At 35.8% G+C, this 25,640-nt stretch overlaps 1 protein-coding gene across 4 annotated transcripts in view; it reads right to left on the reverse strand.

Annotated features, from left to right (window-relative positions):
• Window positions 1-25,640, reverse strand: part of STRN3 (striatin 3) — a 60,170-nt gene that overhangs the window by 31,439 nt on the left and 3,091 nt on the right. For 3 of the 4 annotated variants that reach the window (XM_058027343.1, XM_058027346.1, XM_058027345.1), the window contains exons 2-7: window positions 9,151-9,254; window positions 3,053-3,126; window positions 2,345-2,426; window positions 1,885-2,064; window positions 1,300-1,432; window positions 61-202 (exon numbers count right to left, since the gene is read on the reverse strand). In XM_058027343.1, coding sequence (XP_057883326.1) covers window positions 61-202; window positions 1,300-1,432; window positions 1,885-2,064; window positions 2,345-2,426; window positions 3,053-3,126; window positions 9,151-9,254 — 715 coding nt within the window. The remainder of the gene's footprint in view (window positions 1-60; window positions 203-1,299; window positions 1,433-1,884; window positions 2,065-2,344; window positions 2,427-3,052; window positions 3,127-9,150; window positions 9,255-25,640) is intronic. The other variant, XM_058027344.1, reaches the window with a different exon arrangement.

A 25,640-nucleotide genomic window follows, 5' to 3' on the forward strand; every position in this document is an offset into this window, starting at 1 on the left:
CTTAAGAAGTATCATGGACAAGTTTTCCTTTATATTTAAATGCTTTTGTTAGTGTCTTACCCCACTCTGTTCCATCTCCTGAACTTCGAGCTTCTCCAGCTCCCTCACCATCTTCAGCTGTCACTAAAAAGTCAAATTCTTTCAAAGCTTCTTCAGTATCAGGGTCATCTGTAAGGTCAGCAGCTAAACCTTCATTACCAATCTGCAAGAAGATAAATATTTTCCTGCATTTGAATCATAAACAGATTTTCTAGTCATTTAGGTTAGAAGATATATAGGCTATTCTCACTGAGTAATTTATTGCAGGTGAAAACATTTTCCAATTTAAAATGCAGAAGAAGAAACTGATCTCAGTTGGCCTATCAGAACAAAAAAGAGAACAGCGCCGTCTGCTGAATGTTAGGAAATAAAAAGAACACTGACACTAGCTTTAGCAACAAAAATCCCACACACCCCAGCCTTCACTTTTTTTATTTAACACAAGAATTAGAAAACTTTGTTGATTTTCTTGCCCTATCAATAGCTCTGCAGAGAGAGCTTACAAACTATGGTCCAGAAGCCTTTCCTTCTTTTTGTTTTCCAGTTCTATTTTGGTGTTAAGCATAAGCTTGGAATATATTTTAAGAAAACTGTCTTTTTACTATTTCTAACCATATCTTCACCTTAAACAAAACAAACAAACTCTCTGCTGAAGCTAAGGCATCAGTGAAAAGTTTTATTTTATTGTTCAGTTCAAGAAATTTTCCACATGAGGTTATTTGCACAACATTTTTACTTCTGCAGAAAGAGACCATTTTTATAAAAATAACTATAAATGATTCTTTTGTTTTCTATTAAAAAAAGCTTTGTCAAAAGTCAAAAAGTGAGTGTAAGATCTTAATATATGCTTAGAGATTTACTTGATAATCTTATTACCAGACTTTTAATAGAAAAAAGGGATTTAACTTAATGCTTAAATAATCTCTTTACCAGAAGTCCAAGGTATGGTGAAAACCCCTTCCTGACAAATCAGTTTGGGAGATTTAAGACTTGCATCAAGTCAAACTCACACTGCCAACTATTCAGGAAAATCCAACGCAGCATTCATATTTGCAAACAGCCTGGTTAGTTACTTTGAAGTTTGCAATGTAATATATTAAGTAAACCACCACATCTATTAGTAATGCATCTGCATATAATCCACTCTGATCACAATAGTGCAACAAATACTTTGACATTACATATTTCTATCTTCTCTAGAGAAAAAATTCCTTTTGAAAGGGAATTTCAGATCTATTATAAAAAGAAAAAAAAAATTACTTTGTGTTTCTTATTTATCCGATGCTTTTCTTTTCCTTCTGCAATATCTTCTATCATGTCATTCTCCTCTTCTTCATCACTATCATCTGCATTTTCTAAGAAATTGAATGTTTCAAGAACATCACCAGAATTCCTATAAAAATAAAAACATTAAGAGAGAATCCATTTTACTTGCTGAAGAGATTTAGAACCTTAACCAGATTTTAAAAAATTGCTACCTGACAGCTTAATATCTTAAAAACCAGCAAAACAGGAAATCGCTGAATGAAGAAGTTGCTACATCTGCTTAAGTCCTTATTACAAAAGCACCATTCAACAGATTCCTTCCTTAAAATAACGACTCCAAAGTGATTACATTACATAATTTAACATCAACAGACAATTTTCCTGTATATCATGTTAGTATAACATTCATGTATGTATGTAATATGTACAATCAATTTCATTTAAGTTCATAATTGTTAGTGGTCAGCTACACTCACAGGTGCTCACAGGCTCCCTAGCCAAAAGTTCAATGTGAACTGACCAGCACGTATCAATGACTAACCAAATCAAGCTTTAAGCATTTCTTATCTCTTCACTTACCTTTTGATTTCCTGTCCCTTTTGTTTTGACGAAGGAGATTCACCCCCATTCAGGATCTGTTCTAAGTTCTTTGTCTCTACTGAACCATTTGGTTCTGAATTGGAGAGCCCAAGCAAAGACCTTACCCGCTGGGAGCGTACATCCAATATTGTATCTGTATAACCTACTTCCTGAAGATACCTAGTTATGTTAAGAGAAGAAAGAAAGAAGAAAGCAGATTTAATGAAAAAGGAAACTCAGTATTCACTGCTAAAAATGAATGTCGCTGTTGTATCATTTAAGGAAAAATAAGCTTCGCAATCCCTCTCACATGGAAAACCTTACTCTGTACTGCTTAAAGCTCAGGACTCTCAGGTCCTGAAGAACAAACCACTATTTGCCCATCTCAGTTATGTTTCATAGAGCTCCTCAAACTGCAAGAAAAAGTATGAATACACCAATATCCAACAAGGCTACTTACTGTCGCAGTAACTGTCTGCCTTGCTTCCAGGTCAATTGGCTATTCTGAGGTACTGCAGGAACCTCTGTATCTTTGGTATCTTCTGAAAAACACAGCATCATAGTTAACATCTAATTTATACTGCTTTTAGACACAAACAAAAACTCCCATCAAGTCAGAAATATGCATCATGATCTCTAGTTTCAACTGGGTATAAATGTACCCAAAATGTGGTACTTGGAAATCAGAATGGGGAGGGAAAAAGGGAGCGGGTGGCATATAAATCTGTAGACCACAATTTTAAGGCACACTATACAAATACAGGCCCAAAGACCAACATTTCAAAAGAAGTCAAACACAATTCAACTTATCAAAGAGCCCAGCATTATTAGGAGAAATGCTTTCTTCCATCTGCAATATTCTGAAGAGCAAAACTGGTATTATCAACTTGATATTTACAACTGCAAAATCAGATGCACTCCAGAAAAGCAGTTAGGATAGCCTATTTTTTTCTTCTTTGGAGTCTTTTCCTTGATTTAAGATAAAAACATTCACAGCTTCTACGAAAAAAAAAGGTCAATTAATTTTGATTTTCAGATTAAAAAAATATTTACGCCATTTACTTCGTAACTTCCCTAGACATATTCCCTATAACAGACCTATGAGAGGGGTGCAGAGAAGAAAGCTGCAATAAATTAAACAGACAAAAATTTATTGTAAAAAAGTTACCTGATTCAAAAGTTGGCATTTTCAAGTCCCCTTGGTTCAATTCTGTGCCATATTTTAATTTATGATATTTTGCCCTGAAAAAGTATGCAGATGTTTATCAAATTAGTCGACAAGACTTTGAACAACTCAAAACATTCTACCGTTCCCATTTAAAGCAACCATACCAACATAGCACAATTAATCCAGCTAGAACTGTTGTGATAATTCTTGCATCAAGCAATTATTTCTAGTCTTTCAAGAACACAGTTTTGAGACAGTATTTTGGCAATTACTCACAATTATCAAGTAACTTACAGACAAGAGTTTAGTGTGTTCTCCAAGAATGTGGGGTTTTTCCTTTGTATCATCTAATAAAAGAACCTTTCCTGTGTATTTTTTAATAAGAGAACCAGCAGGTTCAAGAACTTAGAAGAAATAATTTTTCCAGTTGTACCACTATCATAGGTAGCCAATCACACTACAATGAATGAACTGATTTGGGGTTCCTGCCTATCTGCTACTTTTGATTTCTGCTTCAATTTGTCTCCTGCTCCGTTTTAGGTTACGATACCTATCCCTCAGAAGAGCCATGTTAGAGTGATTGTTTCTCTCACCACCTGTATTCTCTTCTGGATTTTCTCCTCCTCATTGACAGGAGGCTTAGCTTCTGATTTCTTAGTCCTCCTATGCAAAAGCACCTCAGTCCTTCCCATCTTCTGATCTCTGATTCACTAACCCTAATCTCTCCTTCTCCATCTGATATGCCAAGGCCTGAACAGCAGGCCTAGGCCTGAGCTGATTTATAAGACGAATCCTGAACATGATGCAATTAATACCATCAAGATTCTTTAGTTAAAAATAGATGATCAAATTATTTATATAAGTTGTTCTTAATGCCAAACTGGCTGCTGTAGAGACATCTGTATAACCTTGTGTAAGATATATTAAGAAATTCTCCTAACTAATGTCCCTAAGGGCTTGTTAGCAGGAGAAATCCTCCCAGACTATCCCTAGAGACTTGTTAGTGGAATATTTTAGGCAAAAAGCCTCCCAGCCATGGCCTGGGCTCTGGCCCTGGCTAGTCAGGAAGCATGCCATCAGAACCAGATTATTTCTGCAAAAAAGGCTAACAAGTCACTTGGACTTGTTGATTTGGGCCTATAAAAGCTGGACCTGTTTTTGGGCAAACCTGAGACCTCACCTATAAGCAGACACATACCACATAGGATCTTCCCAATTCCTGGGAAGGCTTCTCCAGGTCCTCACTGCACAAGGACTGTGACTCTGGATAACAGTGAAGTGTTTGGGCAACTGGTGATGTATCCTCCTCAATCACTAGTCTCTCTCTCTCATATAGTAATGATTAGATGTATTACCTTGCTTATTTTTGCTTGTTGCTAAAGCCAAATGAGTAATATGCTTATTGTTTTATCAAATGTATCCCCTTACATCTGCCTCAACTTTAATTAAGACCATTCTTTCCACGGGCGTCTGTGTCCATCCCACCACCCTCATCAATTGGCCAAACACCATCACTTTGTAAAATACTGGTCTTGGTGGTAGTATTTCTATGAAAGTATACATAAGCCTTCAAAATCTTCTAAAAATCCTCAAAATCTTCAAAATCCTCTACCCAAGTTGCCTATCACAATGTCTTCAGCTCCCTTTACAACCAGGAATCTCATCCAAACTACCTATGCCTATATACTGGAATTCTCAAATTTCATCACTGATCTCTGACATTTTGACTTTTGCCTCCTAGATCCTTTGCAAAAATACTCAAAATCTCATGGTACAGAGCTCTAGGTGTTCTGCACTAGAGCCAAAGTGAAAAATATCCATAAAAACATTAGCAGCCATATTTTGATGAAGCCCTCTAAGCAATATAGTTATCACTCCAAATGAAACATTTGACCAAAGCTTTAAGAATAACTGAACAACACTTAGCTTCCATCACTCATAAAAACTATTCTTGAATATGAAAATTCTCACGCAAAGACACATAATGGAACACGTGCTGGACAAAATCAAGGATTTCCAAATACCTTTCTCCAATGCCTGAGCCACTACTGCAAGTATTTTCAAACTGAAAGTATAAGCTGATACTCAAATGGTGCCTTATTTATTTGATGGCAAGGATTTTCTTCAAGACTACACAAATTTCTGCTAAAATTGCAATTAGGCAGTCTCATTAACAAACTGCCAGTAGATGGCACTATTGACCCTTTTCAGTAAGATAAAATCCCTCATTTCATGGGATTCACACTGTAACTGAAAAATTGTAAAGCTCCTAAAGACTTTTTGTGACCTGAATCCAACTGCCAACTAAACAGAAGCATATTTTTCAACTATTTATGAATATGTTCATAGCTCATCCCTGCACTAGTTAGACTGTCTACCTCAGGTGCTCTCTTTAAACTGAGAGACAAAACTTTGTGCCCCATTGTAATAGGGCAATGTTCCACCGAGCTTCCCAAATATGAGACGTACAGTGAGAGATCGGAGAAAATTATTATTGGCTCAAGACAGCTGAAGCGTGTCTGGTTAACTTGAAGTTGGATGGGCTACAGTTTGCTAAGTCAATCCCTTGTGAAATGTTTTTTCTTGATCGAATGTTTGGTTTAAAATTTGCCTTTATTTTCTAAACCTTGCTGTTCAATCTCCTGAGAACTTTGTCACAATTTCTCATGCACCTGCCTCGGGATATTTGAAAAACCTAAACCCCTTTAAGAAACTTGTCAAGCTAGTCTGGGGCTTTACAAGTACATACTACAATTTATATGCCCTATAAAGTACTGTCCATTTGGGGGGTAAAAAACCCAAGCAACCCTAAGTAACTAAAATGAAAATAATTCAAGGCAAATATAGTTGACAAAATAATTTTAACTCAATTCGTAAGTGAAGCCAATAAAGCACAATAATTGAAAATCCAACCTAAATTTCTTCAATTTAGAGCTGTGACATACTATTTAGGAGCAGTTGTTCCATTTTGGAGTTACAATTTCAAAACATTAATTAAAATTCTACTTTAACTGTTCATTAGCACAGATAACGATGTATCTGATCTAGAATTATACCAATGACTAGCCACTACAAATAAGAGAAAATATTGCTGCATGCATTGAGACCAGTTGTCTTTCAAATCACAACTTCAATTTCACAGCGAAAATTTAACCTTATTAAATTCCAATCAACTATGTATTTGCATATCTATTCCTTTCCCTGATGGGGGTATTACTAAATATCTTAAAAAACACTAACAAGCTACAATGTCATTGACGAGTCACTGACAATACTCCTCCACACCACAGAGTAACTGAATTCTACAAGGGGCAATGTTTCAATCTTTGGAGTATTGACTTATCTAAGGGTGGGTTTCTATGAGTAAAAAAGAGCAGAAGAAACAACATCTAACTTGATTTAACTGCTTCTTGCTATTTAACTGTTGAATCACACCACTCAGTTGGAAGGGTGTAGGTTAGCTCCAGTTCAAAGCCCACAAAGCCAAAACAGAGCCACAGCTTCATGATTTCTGCAAGTCTCATTAATTTAAGCACAACACTATGCTAACAAAGCTCAGAGTGGCTCAGAGCACACAACAGACAACATCTGCCTGGGTCTGCAAAGCACCATAAAAGAATACACACTAGATACAAACCAAGGAACCCCATGCATGTAACTGCATAGGACCTGATTATATTACTAAAAAATTATAAACTATCAAAGCATTTAAGGACACTAAAATAATAACATTTTACTTGTCTAAAACAGTAGTACACATACTTAGAGATAAATACTAGAAATATCAAACTACTTTGTAACAACTACTGCATTTTACTTAATCTTACACACTGATGTTGTGCCTCATAAGCTTTTTCTGAGAAATCACAACAGTTGTCTGAATGAATTTGTTCCTGACTCATAACTGGTATTTCACTGCATGAAACTTTTTGATGGCATCAGGGAATGAGCAACAAGAAAAGAAGAAAAAGGGTCGGGGGAATCAGGTGCAGCACTGAGATTTGCTATCAACAATCTTCAGGTCTGAAATTCTCAGAATTTATTTTGCTTCAGAGCTGGAGTATTTTCTTTAGCTGTGATTCTTCAGGGGAACAATGACAAAAAAAAATAACTTCCATTATCCTGAATACCGAGTGCAACAAGCCAGAAACCAACATAACATAATTCTTGGATGATTTACTGGCAAGTCAGTACCTGCTTGCTTTCAATTACTCAATCCATCATACTTTCACAGTTAGATCCCTTCAAACTACTGAGCATTTGTAGCTTCCTCGTTGCCTCCCACACATTCACCAGTCAACTCAAGTTTCAATTCCCACTTCTAGCAATCTTCATGAGAATTACGGCTGAAACTTATGCCAGGATCTTCCTCTTGAAACCTGCTACAGTGGAGGATTGCACCCAATAGCCACAAGAACTAAAGCAAATAGTACGTTCCTGCTTGTATTCCTCTGCTTCTTAGCCATCAGATGAATTTCAGAATTTTGTGGGAAGACTATAAGGGCAGCTTCATTTCAGGAAAGGAATGAGGTTTCACCAATGCCATTCAACTTGAAATTGTGCATCCTGTTACAGGATGCCTTCACACTGCAGGTGATATTAAGTGCCTCTGATTTATCTCAATATGTGGGCAATTCTCACTGCTTTATGGTGTACATTTGCAGAAAGTCCCTACAGAGCACACAGTTCATTCCTGCCAAAATACGCAAAACCTTTTCCTTCAACTTCAGAAAGTTACTTACATGCAAGACACCTGCATCTGCCATAACAGCATATTATTTCTTTGATATGGGGTGTTAGTTACACCCCAAGACCCTGCATACCTTTCATCTGCCTTGAACCCAGAGTGACATGCACATTACCTGAAGATATTGATATGACAATGCAACTTTTAGCCATACACTGGCTGGAAACCTTGAGTTACTTTTCATTAAAAGGACAGGGCTGAATGAAGTAATAGATCCTTTATGCCCATTACTTCACCAGAAAATATATGATTTGCTGATGTGGCTTTCTGTATGAATATAAAATGTTTTCTGAAACACCTCTATACTGGACACTTCACACAGAAGAACAAAGCTATCTTGCCAAAACATTAGGTTTTAATAGGAAAACAACTGAAACTTATTTCTGTACTAGTCCCTTACTGATAACACTGATCCATAATGTAAAATATATTTAGACATAAGTACGCTTGGATAACTAACTTAAAAATATCCAGGTGAAATCTCACTACATTTTGCTACAAAATTTTAAGTTTAGTCTGACAGGAATGTTCCCCCAAAACCAAAGTACACAAATAAAAACTACATATTTTTGTTGCCTGATTGTCAAGATGTTTCACATTGGACTCAGCTACTTTTTAGAAGCAAGTTAAAATTAAAAATAAGAACTGAGTCCTCTAGTGAAAGTATAGGCACTTGACAAGATTATTTCCCAAGTGATTTCACAAAATTAACTACCAGTTTTGGTTAAATGAAATAACCAGGCAACAAAAGAAGGTAGGTTTGAAGGACATTAGCCTGTACAGACTGAATGGAATTTTATTTTTTTTAAGCAGGAAATTAGTGCTACAGAAAACACACCTGGTAAGGCTAAATATGCAAGCATCTACCACATTAAAAAAAAATCTACAAAATGAAAAATCAATTTTTAAAGGATTTTGGTCCTTCACAAAATAGTTTTCATCATGCAACACATACAACATAGTTGAAAAGGAACAAGAGAGCAGTATTTTTCATCCTTTCCAATTTGATACAACTGAAGCACAGATGAAGGTATAGTAATAAGGTATGAACCCTTTGGGTATGTTCACTCTTACTCAGTATACCATAACTTGAACCTAGAGAAGAGAAACTGTCCCGTTTGTCTATTTAAGACAGAAGTCCAAACATTTCGCAAATTATTCTTTATGTCTTTTTATTTTAAAAGACAGTAAGTTGTTAGAAAACACAAGGTGAAGACATTCAACTTAAAGATAAGTTTACATAAAGTAAATCACAATAAACTAATAAGGCATTTCACTTAATGGAAGGGAATTCATCTTAGTCTACTAAGTTTTTCAGGTCAGAAAAAAACGAAACCGTTTGTATACCTACCTTTCTTGTTTTAATGCATATTCCAACATTTTTATTCTTCTCACTAAATCTTTCTTCAAATTTTCTTGGCCCTTTCTTTCCCCTTGTAAAAACGCTATCCGAGCCTGAAAACACACAAAAAAAGCAAAAACATATTTTATTCCCTTTGGTACCCAAAATAAAGCAACAAAGTCTGTCACACAAGGAAGAATAGAAGATGGAAGAAAGAAAAAGAAAAAACTGTATTTTATTAATTATTTCAGCAAGTCAATAACAACAGAAGTATTTCTACCCTAGACTGAGAATTATTTTCTTTTCAAGATGAACTGGTATTACAGCCTGTGTAGTAACTCCACAAGAAGGCACAAATGGCAATCATATGAAACATTTTGATATATACAACACTTGTGTCCTTAGAGCATTTTCAGCATAAGTTCTATTATACATTTTCTTCCAAAACAAAAGCCATATTAAATTAGCTACACTGCAATTAGCAATTCACCTTTTAATGCCACCATACTGAACAGATTAAAAAATGATTACCTAAATTCAAATACAGAATTTATAAATCCATTATACAGGAAACAAGTATTTTATAGATTCACATTTTATTTAATACTGAGAACAGCTGAATTTTAGACTATCAAGGGACAACTGGGTTTAGTGTGCTGCTCTATATGAAGAAAAATAATGATTTCTTTTTTTCAAAGCATCAGTCATACTAACCACCTAACATAAAAAGAAGCAAGGAAAACTCCTACTTGCCTGCTAACCTAGTAGAAGATAATAAATTCAGCAGAACATATAAGCCATCTCAACTAGTGCAAAAAATTATAGTTGAAAAATAAACATAGTAAGTTTGTCGAGGAAAAAAGTAGTCTCTTCACTACAAAGTGAAAGGACTTTTGTTTTGATTTTTGCAAGCCAAAATCCTAGGGAAGACAAGTGAATTAGCAGATGGAAATACAAGATTTAAACAGTTAATGACATTAGTGGATTTGCCATCATCACAGAAACATCATTACAAACTCATTTGTCCTCTCTATGACTTTAAATTGACTGAAGTCATTGAATAGCTAATTGAGTGCTAGATCCAACATAAAATTTCTTGGAAAAGGGATTTAGACTAAGGAGTAGAGACCACACTGCTCTACTGAGCTCAAGAACACCACCATTTCATTACCACAGGAGGCATGGGGAGGAGGGAGGAAGTGCTACAATTGGCACCCAATCTATGAGAAGATTTTTGTAAAGGGCGTGGTTGCACATTTCCATTTCTCAGTGGTTACAGCCTGAAACAGGCTAACCAGGGTGATAGCATTGATGCATTCTGCATGGCTCCTTTTCTGAGCCCAAGTGATATCACCGTGTAAGACTTCACAGATCAGCCCTCATCTTAGCCACTCTGGCCTTGTGCTCAATGGTGAACCAAATTCAAACATGTTTCTTTACTTTGCATAAGTTAACTCCTGATTTAATCAATTAAAATCCTAGTGAGAACAAGGCAGTTAAGAGTATTGCAATTAAAAGTCTGTCATGAAAGCACTCAACTAACCACGGGCACTTGGTGAGAAAAAGTAAGAAACCAAAGTGTATTGCAAGAGAAGAGGGACTGGGGAGGAAACAACACCAACTCAACACCAAAAAACCACAAATACACCCCAACAGACTGTACTGTTTGCACAGATATGTAAAGATAAAAGGTAGAGAACAAGATCCAGAATCAGCAAACCAAACAAACCCAACTATACTCAACTGCAACTATGCTAGATTCCAAAACATACTCCAAAAATTATTCTAATCAAAAAGAAAGTTAACAGCCTTCTACAGAAAACTACAATAATTTTCCAGAATTTCCACTCCTCTAGTACCTAGGGCAGCAACTGATCGATTTCACAAGTCTAAGATACTATCCCAATTTTCACTAGTCAATGCACAGTTGTTCCACAGCACACAAAGAGTTACAAATGTGGTTTTTTTTTAAAAAATGTTACCTGCACATTTGCACAACAGCATACTACAAACACTTGGGAGTTACTGGCTGCCCACAGACTCCATCTACAAAAATAAACTCAGAACTACTCTGGTGGTTCTCCAATGAGAGTTATGAAAGCTCCTATGCCCTTTGACTTGAATGCAGTTCTCAACTCTTTCCAAAATTAAGGTCTTCTTTAAGCGTTGGGCTTCTCCTCTTTACTTATCTTCCATTGGCCAGCACCCTTTTGTAACTGTTTGACAAATCTTAGCTGCAATTGTTGACCCTTACTGCAACCTCAGAGAGGAAAATAATGTAATTGTAACCTACACAGAGGGAGGCATCTGCTTCCTAAATGCTCACAGCCCAACTTTTTCCTTTTGGAAACGTTTCTGGAGTACCTGGCCACACAGAATCAAGACTCCATACTTGACAGTACTGCCCAGATCTCATACTTTTCAATCAGATAACTTAATGAGCTACATGATCTTGAGAATTAATCTAGTACAGAATAATTATATAAAAATAAAACCTAAAAAAGTATAATAAACCCCTAAAGATTTGCTTTACAAAAAGAGCCCAAAAACTACTTTTCTATACAACAGTGTTTATAACAATCTTTACATAGTCCAATAGGTTGTGCAGAAAGGTTACCACACAAGAACACACTATGCAGTTAAGGCTCCCACATTTTTGTCAATATTATCTGACTTCTTTTATCAGAATTGCTTTCTGTAATTGTTTGTACACATGTTTGACTGATTTTGGGATTTATTATTCTTTCTCACTGTAACCATCACATGGCTAAAACATAGCAGAAGTTAGCTATGCAGCAGTTAAGAGCTCACTCTTTAGAAACACAGAAAATCAATTTAGACTTGAGGTATACTTAGTCATCAAGATCTTCAATACAAAACCAAGAATCAGATCACCAAAACTCTGCTCTAGAAATTAATCAACTTGCTTCCTTCAGTCTTGAACTGAGAAAGGACAAGTGTCAAACCTGATACACTGCATGACTATGAGCCTTATGAATTAACACACCTCCTTTTTAAAAAAAAAAAGCAGTAAATCTCAGGGTCGATAAAAGCACAAAGCAAACAAATTGCCCTCAGGGGCGATGAACTTAGGTTCCACACACAAGACAAATACTCAAAAAATTGTATCTACATAACACAACTTTCACAATCCTTACATACTCATTTCCTTTGAGACAGTTCTCAGGAGAGATAGATTTGTTACCATTTGTAAATATACTGATGACTTAAGACTGAAGCACAAAAAACGGGAAACAAAATGGCACACAACAAATTTGTATTCACCTTTCCACCCCACGCTCCACCCTCCCCAGTTACAACAGAATTCCTTCCACTGCCTCCAAATGATCTGCAAGTCCTCAGGCTGACACCAAGAGGACCAATCCTCCTCCACCTCCTATTTCTGTTCCTTTCACTGTGCTGACTTAGCTGCTAGTGTGGACACATATCAAGTCTACTGAGAAAATCATTCTGTTTATTTTTTACTTGGTTCTGACTTACATGAGTTTCCGGATCCTACTCTGTCTGTAAAGCCATGGAGTAACTCAGCCTGGCACAAGGCATGCAAATGGAATACTGAAGTAACAACCCCTTTCAGTGGCAACATTGTCCTCGCTCAGCCTAAACTGACCATGATATCATAACCTGCTTTCTAGGGTTTAAAAAACATGAGCAGACAGACTATGAAAGTCAAATACGAGTCTTAACTCTTCTGAATTATAAATTCAATTAAAATGCATTTTAAAAAATGTATTAGCAAGAACATTTCTTAAGGGGGAGAAGACCACATTCTTTTATAAAGCATGTAATAGTTCTCTTAAGTAACAACATGGCCACTCATGGCTTACAAAAATCCAGCTGGATTTAGCTGTGCACAGCTTCTGTTAGAACAGTTTTCAATTCGGGTAAGGACTGTATTTTCAATTCTTCAAAGCTTAACCAAGGCTTTAATTTTCAGGGGAGGTTCCTTCTCTTCTACCAGCCTGTAAATTTTTGTATTTTCAGTATTTTCACAAAGCCCTGAGATCTACTATGTTTCTGCAAAACTGACATTTAAACAACTCTGGGCTCCCTCTACACCTTGGCCCTCAGCTCCAAGTAAGAGTACCACCACACCAACTTGCTCAGCTTTATTAGGAAAGAGAATTCAGGGAGCTTTGAGAAGTAGTTAGAGTGACACATACTTTGTATTTGTGCAAGGATGCATTAAATAATGCCTGAAACTAGGCAAGATAGAATTCAAGGATAAAAAGAATTACTGAATAGCTGCTTGAACAGTATGGATCTCAGGACAAAGAATTATCTGGGGTTAAAAAACTACAAAATGCACATAAAGAAAGGAACAAATAAAAAATCTAACATGTAATATTGTACACTTTGCAAACTTAGTATTGTTTTAACAGCATGCTGCATTTAAGATATACATGCATTTTGTAGTTGAAAGGGGTTTCATCTTTTAAATAGGAAGTCTGATGATACTCAAAACAGTCAACAGCCTTCCACAGAAACTCTAAGAGCTCAAACAAGAAACTTTCCCTTAAATTATAGGAATAATTAAAATCACATTTCACTGATACTCCACATCCCTAGTACACAATTACACTGTTTGATGAAAGTGAAACAGAAGACTTATAGTAGTTTACTAACTTACTTATACATAACTTTAAATTATTAAAAATATTGTATATCATTTGGAAACTTATATATGAAAATTTAAAGGAAAAGAAAATGAGGATTCCCCCCCTTTATTTTGAAAGAAGCTCCTAAAACTTTAGAATTATTTTCTACACGTCATACAGCACCAAGCATAGTAGCATTCACATTAAAATTGCACTTTATTCCTTTAACAGCCCAGAAAAGCTGGACAAACTTCTTGTTGATCAAATGTATTTCTCTAAACCATTGAGGAAAACAGAGGGAAGTTATTACAACATTTTGGGAAGGTAAAATTACATATGTAACCTAAAAGTTATATAGTAGTTAGGATATCCATATAGGATTAGATAGTCTTATTTTCTTAATAAATTATGACATGCCGTATTTAAAATACTTGTTGAGCATCTCAAACCTAGTGAAACGTATTAAAGGGAAAAACAGGCATAAAAGAAACGTGGATGGTAAAGCATGGAAGACTGATTAAAAGCCTTGTCTTCTGCTGTTGAAGCACTACCACTTTCCCATACAATTCAAACAATCAAATTCTAATAAGTTCACCAATACAGGACTACACTCAGAAAATACCTTCTTTCAATTTCAGTTCTAAACATTGTTAACTCTTAATATCTGTAAATTTATTTTGAAAAAAACTCAACTGTATGTGAAGTAATGCCAGCTAGGCACTGCTTGTTGTTTTGCTTTTCTAAAGTCCATTCAGACTTCCAGGAGGAAGGTAGGAAAAGCCTGCCAGTAAATTTTGAAAGAAGTGCAATACACTGAAACTACTCAGTGCACACATTAAGCGTGTGCTTATCCTCATAGGGCAGCTCACAAACCTCAAAACAACAGGAACATTTTATCACACAATAATACTAATCTAATCGTGATTTTTAGATGTTTATTATCCTGAAAGTGAAGTAGTGGTAGTAGTTCACTCTCATTTAAGAGTGAACACATCTGTGCATGTATCAAAGTTCCAGTTCCCATTCACAAAAGGAAAACTGAATATAAGAGAAGCCTTCACCTTCATTTTTCAACAAACACAGTTTAAAACTTCAACTCCTTCAGAACAACTAAAAGCATGAGTTTTACTGCATTCTTGCAGATCTGCTTATGTTTATGTATTTATTGTGAATCCAATTAATCCTTAAAACTGTCAATTCAGGACTAAAAGAAGAGACCTTGACTACTATAAATAAATAAATAAATATTTATTTATTTTGTAAATTAAAGTCTTGAGATACTCTCTCTAGTAAGTTGCACAGTACAATACATGCCAATGGCAACATCAGGACCATACGTGTTTTAAAGACATAATACTCTTAAAGACCCTGTAGACTAAAAAATAACTGGAAGACAAAAAAAATCTAGAAACAACACCTCATATATTAACAGAAGATATTTGCTTCATAAAATAAGCTCAGGTAAAAGATGTGGGGGAAAAAAGATTTTAACAACTGGTTAACAGCAGTGTACATCTGAACAACATTTGCAACTAAATAAAGTAATTTTCTGCACAACCTTATGAAGGGTCAGTTAAATATGGGCATAGCAAACTACTACACTTAAGAGCAGCAAAGCTAAAATGTTTCCTGAAGGTTACACTTTTACAGATCTTTTCCATTTGAGCTGATGATCATCTCTTGCTCCCCAATTTATACTTTTTTGAAAAACTCCAGTGATCAGTTTCTGACAGCTTGTTAAAAGCAAATCCTAACCACTAGAAAAGTGACGTAAAAAAGTGGAGCAACTTTTGGACAAGAGCAGCAGAAACAAGAATCCCAGCTAGGTCTAAGGAGGTTAATGACACAGCTGACATACAGGAGGATTTATGCATTCCTAAGTCCCCATCAGGCTGCAGTGGGTATGGGAAAGACCAGGCTCACAAAACTTTCTCCTTTCCTTAACCTGTCCTTCCTCTTTCCAACTCTCACCACATCAGTCACACTCAACGGTCTGCCTCTTCAGTACTGCCAAGTTCAATCAGCTTCTTCAACCAACTCAGAGAAAATTCTCTTCTGTGTTAGGGTCAAACTTCTGAGTTACAGCTTACATTCAGCATATGACTGCCTTCATTCTGTCACTCTTCCTGAGAATTTTTTCACTGAATAATTTCTTTCTTAGGATTTTTACAACCACTCTCTTAACCGAAGTGGTATTAAGAACAGTACAGTAACAAAACTCATACAATTCATAATTGTGTTTTCAAAGTCTAACAACCCTCTAAACATCTTGGTCTGTAAACAAAGCAAACCAACTCTCTGTCCCTACACTTTTATCCAGTACAGAGAAACCAGTGGATGTGAGGGGGGAAAAAAAAGAGAGACCACATGTCCAAAAGAAGCAGAAGGCCTAAAAACAATGGATTCGCACTCTGGTCGCATTCTCCTCAATGTTGACTAGAGTTGACTAAAATGTACAACTCTAAAAACTCGAAATTATACAACTTTTTTTTAATAACAAATGCAAGTGCCTTGGGAGTTTATCATTCATTGACTACTCTTGTAGTAGTGTTCTTCATGCAAGAACAGGCTTATAATATTTTGTTTCAGTTTAAAACTTACCAAACAATGAGCACATTTAATTTATAAATTAGTCTTTATTTTCAATTTCAGTCCCAGAGATACTCCTTCAGAAAAGTAAGCTCCTGCCTAGGAATGTGTAAAACAACTTTCATCTTCCTGAAAGCACATTCTACTCTGTAACACTCAATTATAATATTAACTTCAGGAAAGTGAAAATAACCTGGTCATTATCATTAACAGACTCTAAAAGAACTACCAAAATGCTCTATGCCACAATGTCAGAATAACAGTCACTGTCCCTACATACTGGATCTCCCCAAAATCAGACATCAGACCTGAGATCCAGCAGATTTTATCTGAAGGCCATTAAACAGGCATCATTTCTTTATTCAACTGACAGCTAACAGAAATGTTTGGAGTCACTACATAATCTAAGCAGACACAAATGATCATTTTGACTTCAAACAAACCCATTCATTTTTATCTCCAAGTTTTTTTCACCAGTATCAATATAATTCTACTGAGGAATTACAATAATTCCATTCAAATATCAAATGTCATCACACAAGATAATCAAACAGCCAAGTAAAACATAGGCAGCAAAAGTAATTCTTATTAGTTACAAGCACTTACTATTCCATGAAGTGTCTGAGCAGCAGACACTGCTTTCAGTATTTCAACTGCATTTCTTAAGCAGGTTAAGTAATCCATGAAACATGTTTCAAAGCAAGCTCCAAAGATGTAAGGTAGTCATGTTTCTAATAATAATTTAAGAAAGCTCTGCAAACAAACACAAATTAAACTAATTCTCTTTACAATTCAGACTGACAATATAAGTATCCTCCCCCAAAGAACTTCCTGAAGTTTGAGTCACAAAGTAAAACTATTAAAACTCAATCTATTTTCTTAACAGACTTTCTATGGAATTTTAATTTGTTTCACATCAGTTTTTCCAATAAAAAAAATAAAAATTTAAGGTGTTCATATGCCTTTTACAGAAACAAAGTTTATACAAGATGTTAGGTGATCACCCATTGCATGATGTGTTTATCCAGCTGTGCATTGGACATTTTGTCCAGAACGATCCTCTGAGAGAAAGAATCAAAAACTTAAATGAAATCCAGAAGGATTACATCAGCTGGCTTTACTTGATCAACAAGAAGGGTTACCCAGTCACAGGAAATCAGGTGTGATAAGCAGGACTTTCCCCTCATGAAGCCATGCTGCCTGTGACCAGTGACTGCGTTGTCTTTCAGGGGTTCTTCAATAGCTCCCAGAATAAGCTTCTCTATGATTTCACCAGTCATTGAAGAGGGACTGAAAGGCATGTTGTGACCAGGGTCACCCTTCTTGAAAACTGGGATGTTAGTCAGCTTATAGTCAATTGGCACATCTCCAGATGTCAGCCAAAAATTAGCATTTTTTCACAAATGAAAAGGAATTCTTACTGGACTATCATGTGGTAAGAAATTATTGCAGGTTTGCACTTTTAAAATCGATTAAGTAATGGTATTTTCCAAATATCTTTGCTGGAAAAAGTCCACAACACAGCTTCAATACCAATGACAAAAGCTGATTCTTGTTAAAATATCAGCTATCAACTCTAAGTATTCCCTCAGTCAATTAACAAGACTGTATACAGCATTTCCTATGTAAATTTTCTATTTTAAAATATTCTCTACATTATTCCAGTATGAACTGCTTAAGAGATGCAAAGCTTGTGAGCAGTACCTTCTCTGCAGAAAAACTAATGAAAACAGACACAGACAAGCTTGTGGACAAGTATGAGTCCAGTCACCAGGTTCAACAACCAGTGGCAAAATGCCCTTTAACCACAGATTGCACAGTGTTTCAAACACTTGAGAAATACTCTTGGCTATCACAAGCCATGTCACCACAGTGCAGCATGTATTCTGAAAACATTTAGCATCATCATTGATGTCATTTATTCATGACAAGTTCTACATAAAGCAATGCTAAAATAATGCCTAAGGAAATTTCACTTTACTTTGAAGTCTCCAAAGTAGTTGTCTGTCCAGACCCAAACTCATATTTAACCATGCAACAATAATCAGAGATTCAAAAGAAACTGTTGAATATGCTTTTATATTCCCTCTATATTACTGAAATACAAATAATAAGGGTGCTGAAAATAGGTCTGCAACTTTCACATTATGCTATGGAATTATCCCAATTTACAGCACAAACTGATTGCAAAAAACACACTGAAGTGCAATGAAACCAGAACAACAGTAAGGAAAATTCTTCAAGAAAGGTCAAGATTACTTTGCAATTGTCGAGTCTTAGAATTCACACCACAAGGGTTCTTGAACATTTTCTTCTACCTTTAATTTTCCAGAACAGCTTTCTGCCCCGGACAGGCATATTCAACAATCCAGCAACAAGCTATCAAACTACTTGTACTTTGATACTTGCTATCCATAACCTGTTGAGGTCTCTGCTTTAGTTATCAAACAAAAAGGTCATTGCCTGCCTTAGCAGACACTAGCTATGTTAGCTACATTCCACCTGTTACAGTAGAGATAGCACTGGCTTCCTTCTCATTTAACCAAGAAATCCCTTAGTTCCCTCAGTTCCAAGGGTCCAGATCTTCATTTAAGTCTAATGCCTTAAGAAAAAGCATGGGAAGAACATACAAACTCAATAGCAGTAGATTAGACTACAGAGCAATAGATAGCTTCTTGTGAATCCATTTCAATTTCCTTCCTGTGTCTCCATGCAGAAAGGATTCATAAATTTTCATTGTATAAAAATTATGTCAGTATGTTTTACACTTGTTGCTTAATTATTTCTCTGGCTGTTCTACCAAAACAAAATACAAAAGATCAAAACAAAACAAAACCACCCCAAAAAACACCCGCACAAAGAACACAAGAAACAAAAACAAAAAGCAGTTACCCAGCTTCACACATATATCTATCACACTCTCACTGGGATTTTTTCTTTTAAGGTGAAGTTCCAGTCTGCTGTGTAATACCCCTTATATGAAACTATTTTCTACTGTAAACTAAAAAAAACTCTGAATAAGTCTAAAACCCAGTGAGGCACCTAATAAGGGTACTTCACAGACTGCTTTCTGATTTAGTGAGAAGACTGAATTCTAAATGGATCAGTCTTCAAGATGTTATTTCCAGACCTCAAAATGGTCTTATATCAAATTTTCAGCATTCTTTTTAAAACTGTTACTAAGCAATGAGACATTATATTACAATGTTGATTCTGCCAGATCTGCATAGATCACAAGACAGAAATCACTTCCCAATTTCAGTATTTGTAACTCCCTTATAGCACTTGCAAAGCCAAGGATCATTCAGAGGTCTTATTAATTTCTTTTAGCAGGAAATTCACAAGAGTCATGGAAGACAACAACTCAGCATGACTACATCAGCACAAGTTCATCTTCAGTTGCAGTTGCTCATTCTGTCATCATAACCTCTGTTTTCTGTATTTGTCCTAAATGCATGAATCTTGCAAATAACATCTTTGAAACAAAACCCAAAAGTAGTTACACACCTTGGACCATCACCACCTAAAAGGATTCACACATAGTCTTTTAAATTGTTTGACATTTTTGGCAATACATTTTGCTAGTAAAAGAAATTTCTTTCCAATAATGTGACAGCTAAAACCAATTAGACTAATTATATATACACACCAAAAGACAGTATTTCAATTTAGTTAAATTAAAAGTATCTTTACTGTTAACACCACTATATTGGTATAGTATTCCATTAACACGAAGCTACTTTTGACCAAGTGCCACATTTGGAGCTTTGTTAGACAGTTAATACTAAATAGAAATTAGAATATTAAGCTAGGTCTCTTTACTATTATGAGTATTCATAGTACAAGAGTACATAAATAAGAGTGAAGTTGAACACTTTGTAGTGTGGCAGGTTCTTACAGTCACTACAGAGTTGGAAAGGAAAGGGAGGAATTGCAGTGTGGCAAACATCCTCAAGAATGTACCCTTCCTCTCCAAAATTAGGAACACCTATTTGTTATTTAGGAGTAAAGACAAAAGCATAATCTACAGCAGACTGGGAACATAGTGATCTAACTGACCTAGGCTGTTCTAGTGATGAACACTCATGCCAGTGTTCATCAGCTGCAGCTCAGCAGCACACAAGCACACACTCCTAAGGGACCAAGAACTAATAAAGTCTTTGAACGTAAGAAGTCACACATATAAAAATATATATACATATATATATACATATACATATATATATATATATATATAAGAATAGAATCTTACAGAATGTACAGAGCTTTGCATTAAGGCAATGGCAACACCAACAATAACAAAATTTAATATAGTCAAGTTAATGGAATTAAAGTTATGGAAGAGTAAGGCAGTTAAAATAAAAGTGTGTAAGGCAGTATTTTCAGTGAGGCATGACAGAAAGTTGACAAGGAGCAGGTATTTTGCACCTCCTAAATGCTAATCTGGCTTCCTGGCACAGAACATCACCAGCACTGTCTAATTTACACCACTTCACCAGGGAGTTAACAGAGACAGTAGTCCTGCCTTCTACCAATACAACTGTACTAACCTTGCTGAAGGTATGAAACAGAATATGTGTTATAAAATTTGTAAACCTGTTTAAATGCTCTGCTTAAACTTTCTTCTGGGACTCCTGCTTGCCAAAGCAGGATCTTTTCTTTTCCCAGGGTCTCAAGGCATATAGCAGAATTCTGTTCTGGCACCCTGGGGTCTCATCCTCCAGGAATGCAAACCAGCACAGTTTCAAGTTAAATACTGGAGTCAAGCATTCTCCAGCTTCTTATAGTGGTCACTGGCATAAAGTCAAGGGACTTTCTTTGGTTTTTCTTCTTCTAGGAGGAGTACTATAGGATCATCAACCTCAAATTTGGTAGCAGGTAAGGAGTGACTGTATTTTGGGTGAAAAGAAAACAAGGAGAACAACTGGTAGAAATTTTAGAGCAACCAACCCATTTAAATATATATATATAATCAGAAAGACCTTCAGGCATCTGGACTTACTGAAGGTCATTCTCTATTTCAGGATCATTTTAATTAGCATTCAGAAAAGCACATTTTTTTTTCAGAACATTACAGCCAACACATGCAGGATTTTTGCATATACAGTTACTTAAAGCTAGGAATGCACTTCACCTCTCATCAAGTGGAATTTGTTCTGGAATCATAAAAATATATTTTTACCTTTAATTGCCAACAGCAGGCTACCTCTAATCAGGCATTTTTATGAAGATACTATAGTGGATACTGTAGAAGATACTGTAGAAAAACCTACAGACTGCTTAAATTTATGCTGTAGCTTCAGGACTGGTCCTGAAAAACAGCCAGCTTCATAACTGGCTCTTAATACCTGTAGGAGTTGCACTGATAAAGGAAGAAGGTATCACTAAACTAAGTATCCTGCTGAGCACGGCTTAGGATAATTCAAGAACAGTCTGAGTGACAAAAAGTAACCACCATCCGATAAGCAAACTAAGCTCTTGCAAGTCATACGTTTGTCCTGAAGATACATCAAATCCCTGGAGAAGCCAACTTCCCCAGCCACTCTCTTCAACAGTTAGGAAAAAATAAATCCATTATAATTTTCTCCTAATTTCTTAAATGACAAGAAGGATCAAGAACACCCACCACTACCTCAAAACCTACTTTCAGCATGAAACAAATAATTATACCCACAGATACTTCAATCCTCACTAAAAGTTCTCTGAAATGAGATTTCCCAAAGTGCTATTAAATATGCATAGGTATAATTGCAATGAAACTAAGAAGTAAAATGCATGCCCAGTGTTTAAAAAAAGAAGTAATTCTTCACCAGGAAGTGTTATATAACTTATCTGCCACACATTTCTACACTGTGCCTAAAAGAAAACCTCACCAGAGTAACTGTTATAAAATGACAGTTCTGTGCACTGATTCTAAGAGTATTATTATTGCAAATAATCATTTATGAAAAGGCAATTATTACACAGTAAAAAACACTTTTATACCAAGTGTTGCTAGAAGGGAATTATTTAGAAACAATATTCCAGAAAAAGTTACACAACTACTACACTGACCAGTATCCCGTACATAAAGCTCAGAGCTATCCAGGTATTTCCTGTTCCTGTTTTTACATGGAGCTTAATGTAATTCCATGTCCTGCACTCCTTTATTGTTTTGCCTCCATGAGGTGAATACTGCAAGAAAATTTTACAGAAATGTAAATGTTAAAGATCTAAATCAAAAATAAAATTGGAAGAACAGGGTTATCCATATAAAAAAGGAAGCATCTTTGCATGCTTTAATTTGGAAGTCTTGCCAAGAAGCCTATGGAGAAAGACAGTATTTACCCAGAAACACAGAAGAACAGACTTCCAACCTCCTGGGAACAGGCACCTGAAGTTTTACCAAGAAAATGTGTGCCTGTTAATGCAGTTGGCTAAACAGCTATGGAAGCCACAGTAGGGAAACCCTTGATTATGTCTAATTGTCCTCTAACCAAAATACACAGAACTCTCAATTCAGTGCTTTAAACTTAAAAGGAACTTAACTCCATAAAATATGCAGCTGTTTTCACCATTACCTTAGAAAAATGATTAATAATCAGAAATTTCTGGGGTTTAACATCTTATATGTACGCTATTTTATACAGAAAAAACTGTCATTATAAAAAAAGGTATTAAATACTCAAATGTTTTATCATGTGAATAAACATTAGTTATTTGGACCACGATATACTTCTGCACCCCGCTACAGCAAGCACCTGAACAGTTTGCACAAACAGAAGTCAGACAGTTCTGATGCATGCATTACCCACACCCTTCGTGGCATTTACAACTATCACAAGTAAGAATGCTGGCCAACTTCTTACTACCTACTTCATTTTATTTTTAGTCAGTGTTGATCAAGTCTCCCTTGGGGTTTTTTTAAGGATTGCTTCAGATTTAGTTAAGCTAATTTCATAATAAATATGGAGATTCACCTGTAAGATCCAATGAAATAGTTTATTAATTAGTTATTCCAACTATCTAGAAAGCAATTGATAAATAATCATGTGGTTAAAAGACTGCATTTCACAACAGCAGCATCTGAATTTCCTGCCTTAACTTTGCTTGTTATATCACAATTAATGACCCTGATATCAATCAGGGTTTGCTTTTTAAGAAAAACAGTACTGAAATAGAATCAAAACAGCACTAAATATATTGTCAAACAATCAAATCAAAGCATTTTCCTGCCCATGGCAGAGAAGTTAGAACCATATGATTTTTAATGTTCCTTCAAGCTCAAACTGTTATATGAGTCCATTTCAAAGGTACCTTATTGGCCAAGAGAATATAAGAATAGCTTGCCTGGTGAGACCAATAGACCCCCAAGCTCAGTATGCCACTTGTGACCATGGGCTAACAGGCAGTTCCACAGAACTAGCATCAAAACTAAAGAATAAACCTTACAAAACATTTCAAATCCCAGAACAGCTGTAAATCAAAAAGAAAGAAAAGACAGTATCTTTCAGACATCCAGAGGAAATTTGCTTCAATGAACTTATCCAAACACTTTCTGACCCAAGAAAATGTTAGCATTTACAATAGTCCCCTGCACAAAATGCCACTAATTCCTGAAAAGCCAGGAGTTTTTTTAATACTTTTTTTTTCCTGTATGCCCCCTAGTTGCTGAGAAATAGATTGTGGCCAACAAACTAACGACCATTCTATAACCCTCATAACCACTTCTACTTGCAATCTATCATCAAAACAAATTATTTGCAAGCCAAAGTCTGTTACGAAAAGAATTAATTGCTCTTCCAAGTTTAAGAGAGAAACATTCCCAACAGTATCCCTGTCCCTCCTTCAAACCTGTAACAAACTAAAACAACATGCAGGAAAGTATTTCAACTATTGATTCCAGCTACATTTTGGAAATACTGAAGTACAGCATGACTGTATATACACTCTGAACATTATCTCATTTTGTTCACGATATCAACACTTTTACATATGTTATCTGAAGATCCATTTCTCTTTTAAAGAAGATGCTGTATAAAATTCCTTCAATGAGTCTGCTTTGTCATTCCCAGCAGAAAGGGAAGCGGGGGGGCATGCAAGTAAAATCTGAAATCCATAGGTTTTGGTGGTTTGGGATTTTTAAACATCTAAATAAAGAATACTAGAAAATATGCTCCATAATGTCTCTAAATATTTTTGGGGAAAAGCATTTGTAAAACAGGATAAACTAGGAACTTCAGTGGTGCCAAAGATGTCATTTTATAGGACAGAAAAGGTATTAACAGTCCTAGTAATCTTTATACATACCTAAGTTACTTGAGAGGCTGTATAATGTGTAAACCAAAATTGTATATATTTTGTTCTGAGTGTTTATGTTTCTTAATTATTCTTCCTATTAATTAAAGACTTGGAAGCAGCATCTACTGGCAATTCTCTCCCAATATATTCTTGTGTGATTCTGAAGTATCAGAGAATATTCAATATGGTTTTCATGTAGTTCAGAGAACCTGAATAAACTGCACAATTGAGACTTCTATTCCAGACAAGCATTATCAGCCTGCAAGCCCCATAAGAAGGTGGATCTCTCGACTGTGGATCTCCCAAAGTTACAAGCTTTTCTATGCTACTCCTTTTCTGACACAACTTTACCTTCCTTAAGAGTTTCTGTGCATCTCTCCAGTGTTTTCCCATCCAAGTTTCTTTTTCTTTTAGGATACTATGGAGCCACTCACCACCTTAAGCAACTGGTTATTTCTAACAAATATGTAACATTAAATATGGACTTGCTATAACTCCTCTGAAGTGCATACATGTCTTAGAAAAGACCATTTATCTCAGCTTAACAGCTGGTCATTATTGACCAACATCAAGGTCATTAGACTGGCAGATCTAAGTTACATTGCTACAGTGAAAATCTTTTAGTTCACTAAATAGTGAACAGATCACATCCATTACTTGCAGTGAACAAGACACCTATGCAAGGCCAGGCAGCTTATTTTCAACACAGCAACCAGTGAAAGCCTGAGAAGTCACTGCAGCAGCCAGTATTACAAGGGAAAGGAAAGAAGTGTACTATGTTTCAAATACTGCACTCCTGATATTTGACATCTCTGTGCCTGATACTGGTTTGCACACACAGATTTGTCTAATGATTATGCTGCTTCACTTTTGCACACAGGCAGAACAGCATGAGCAGCTGGAAAGACAGCATAAAACCATTAACATTTTAGATTCAAAGTCTGATGTAAATGTAGATCTAAGTCTACCAGTACAAGACTTCAGGTCCAAAAGGTTTGAGACCCTCTGTCA

The sequence above is a fragment of the Melospiza georgiana genome, chromosome 6 (genome assembly GCF_028018845.1).
Source record: "Melospiza georgiana isolate bMelGeo1 chromosome 6, bMelGeo1.pri, whole genome shotgun sequence".
NCBI classification, from domain to species: Eukaryota; Metazoa; Chordata; class Aves; order Passeriformes; family Passerellidae; genus Melospiza; species Melospiza georgiana.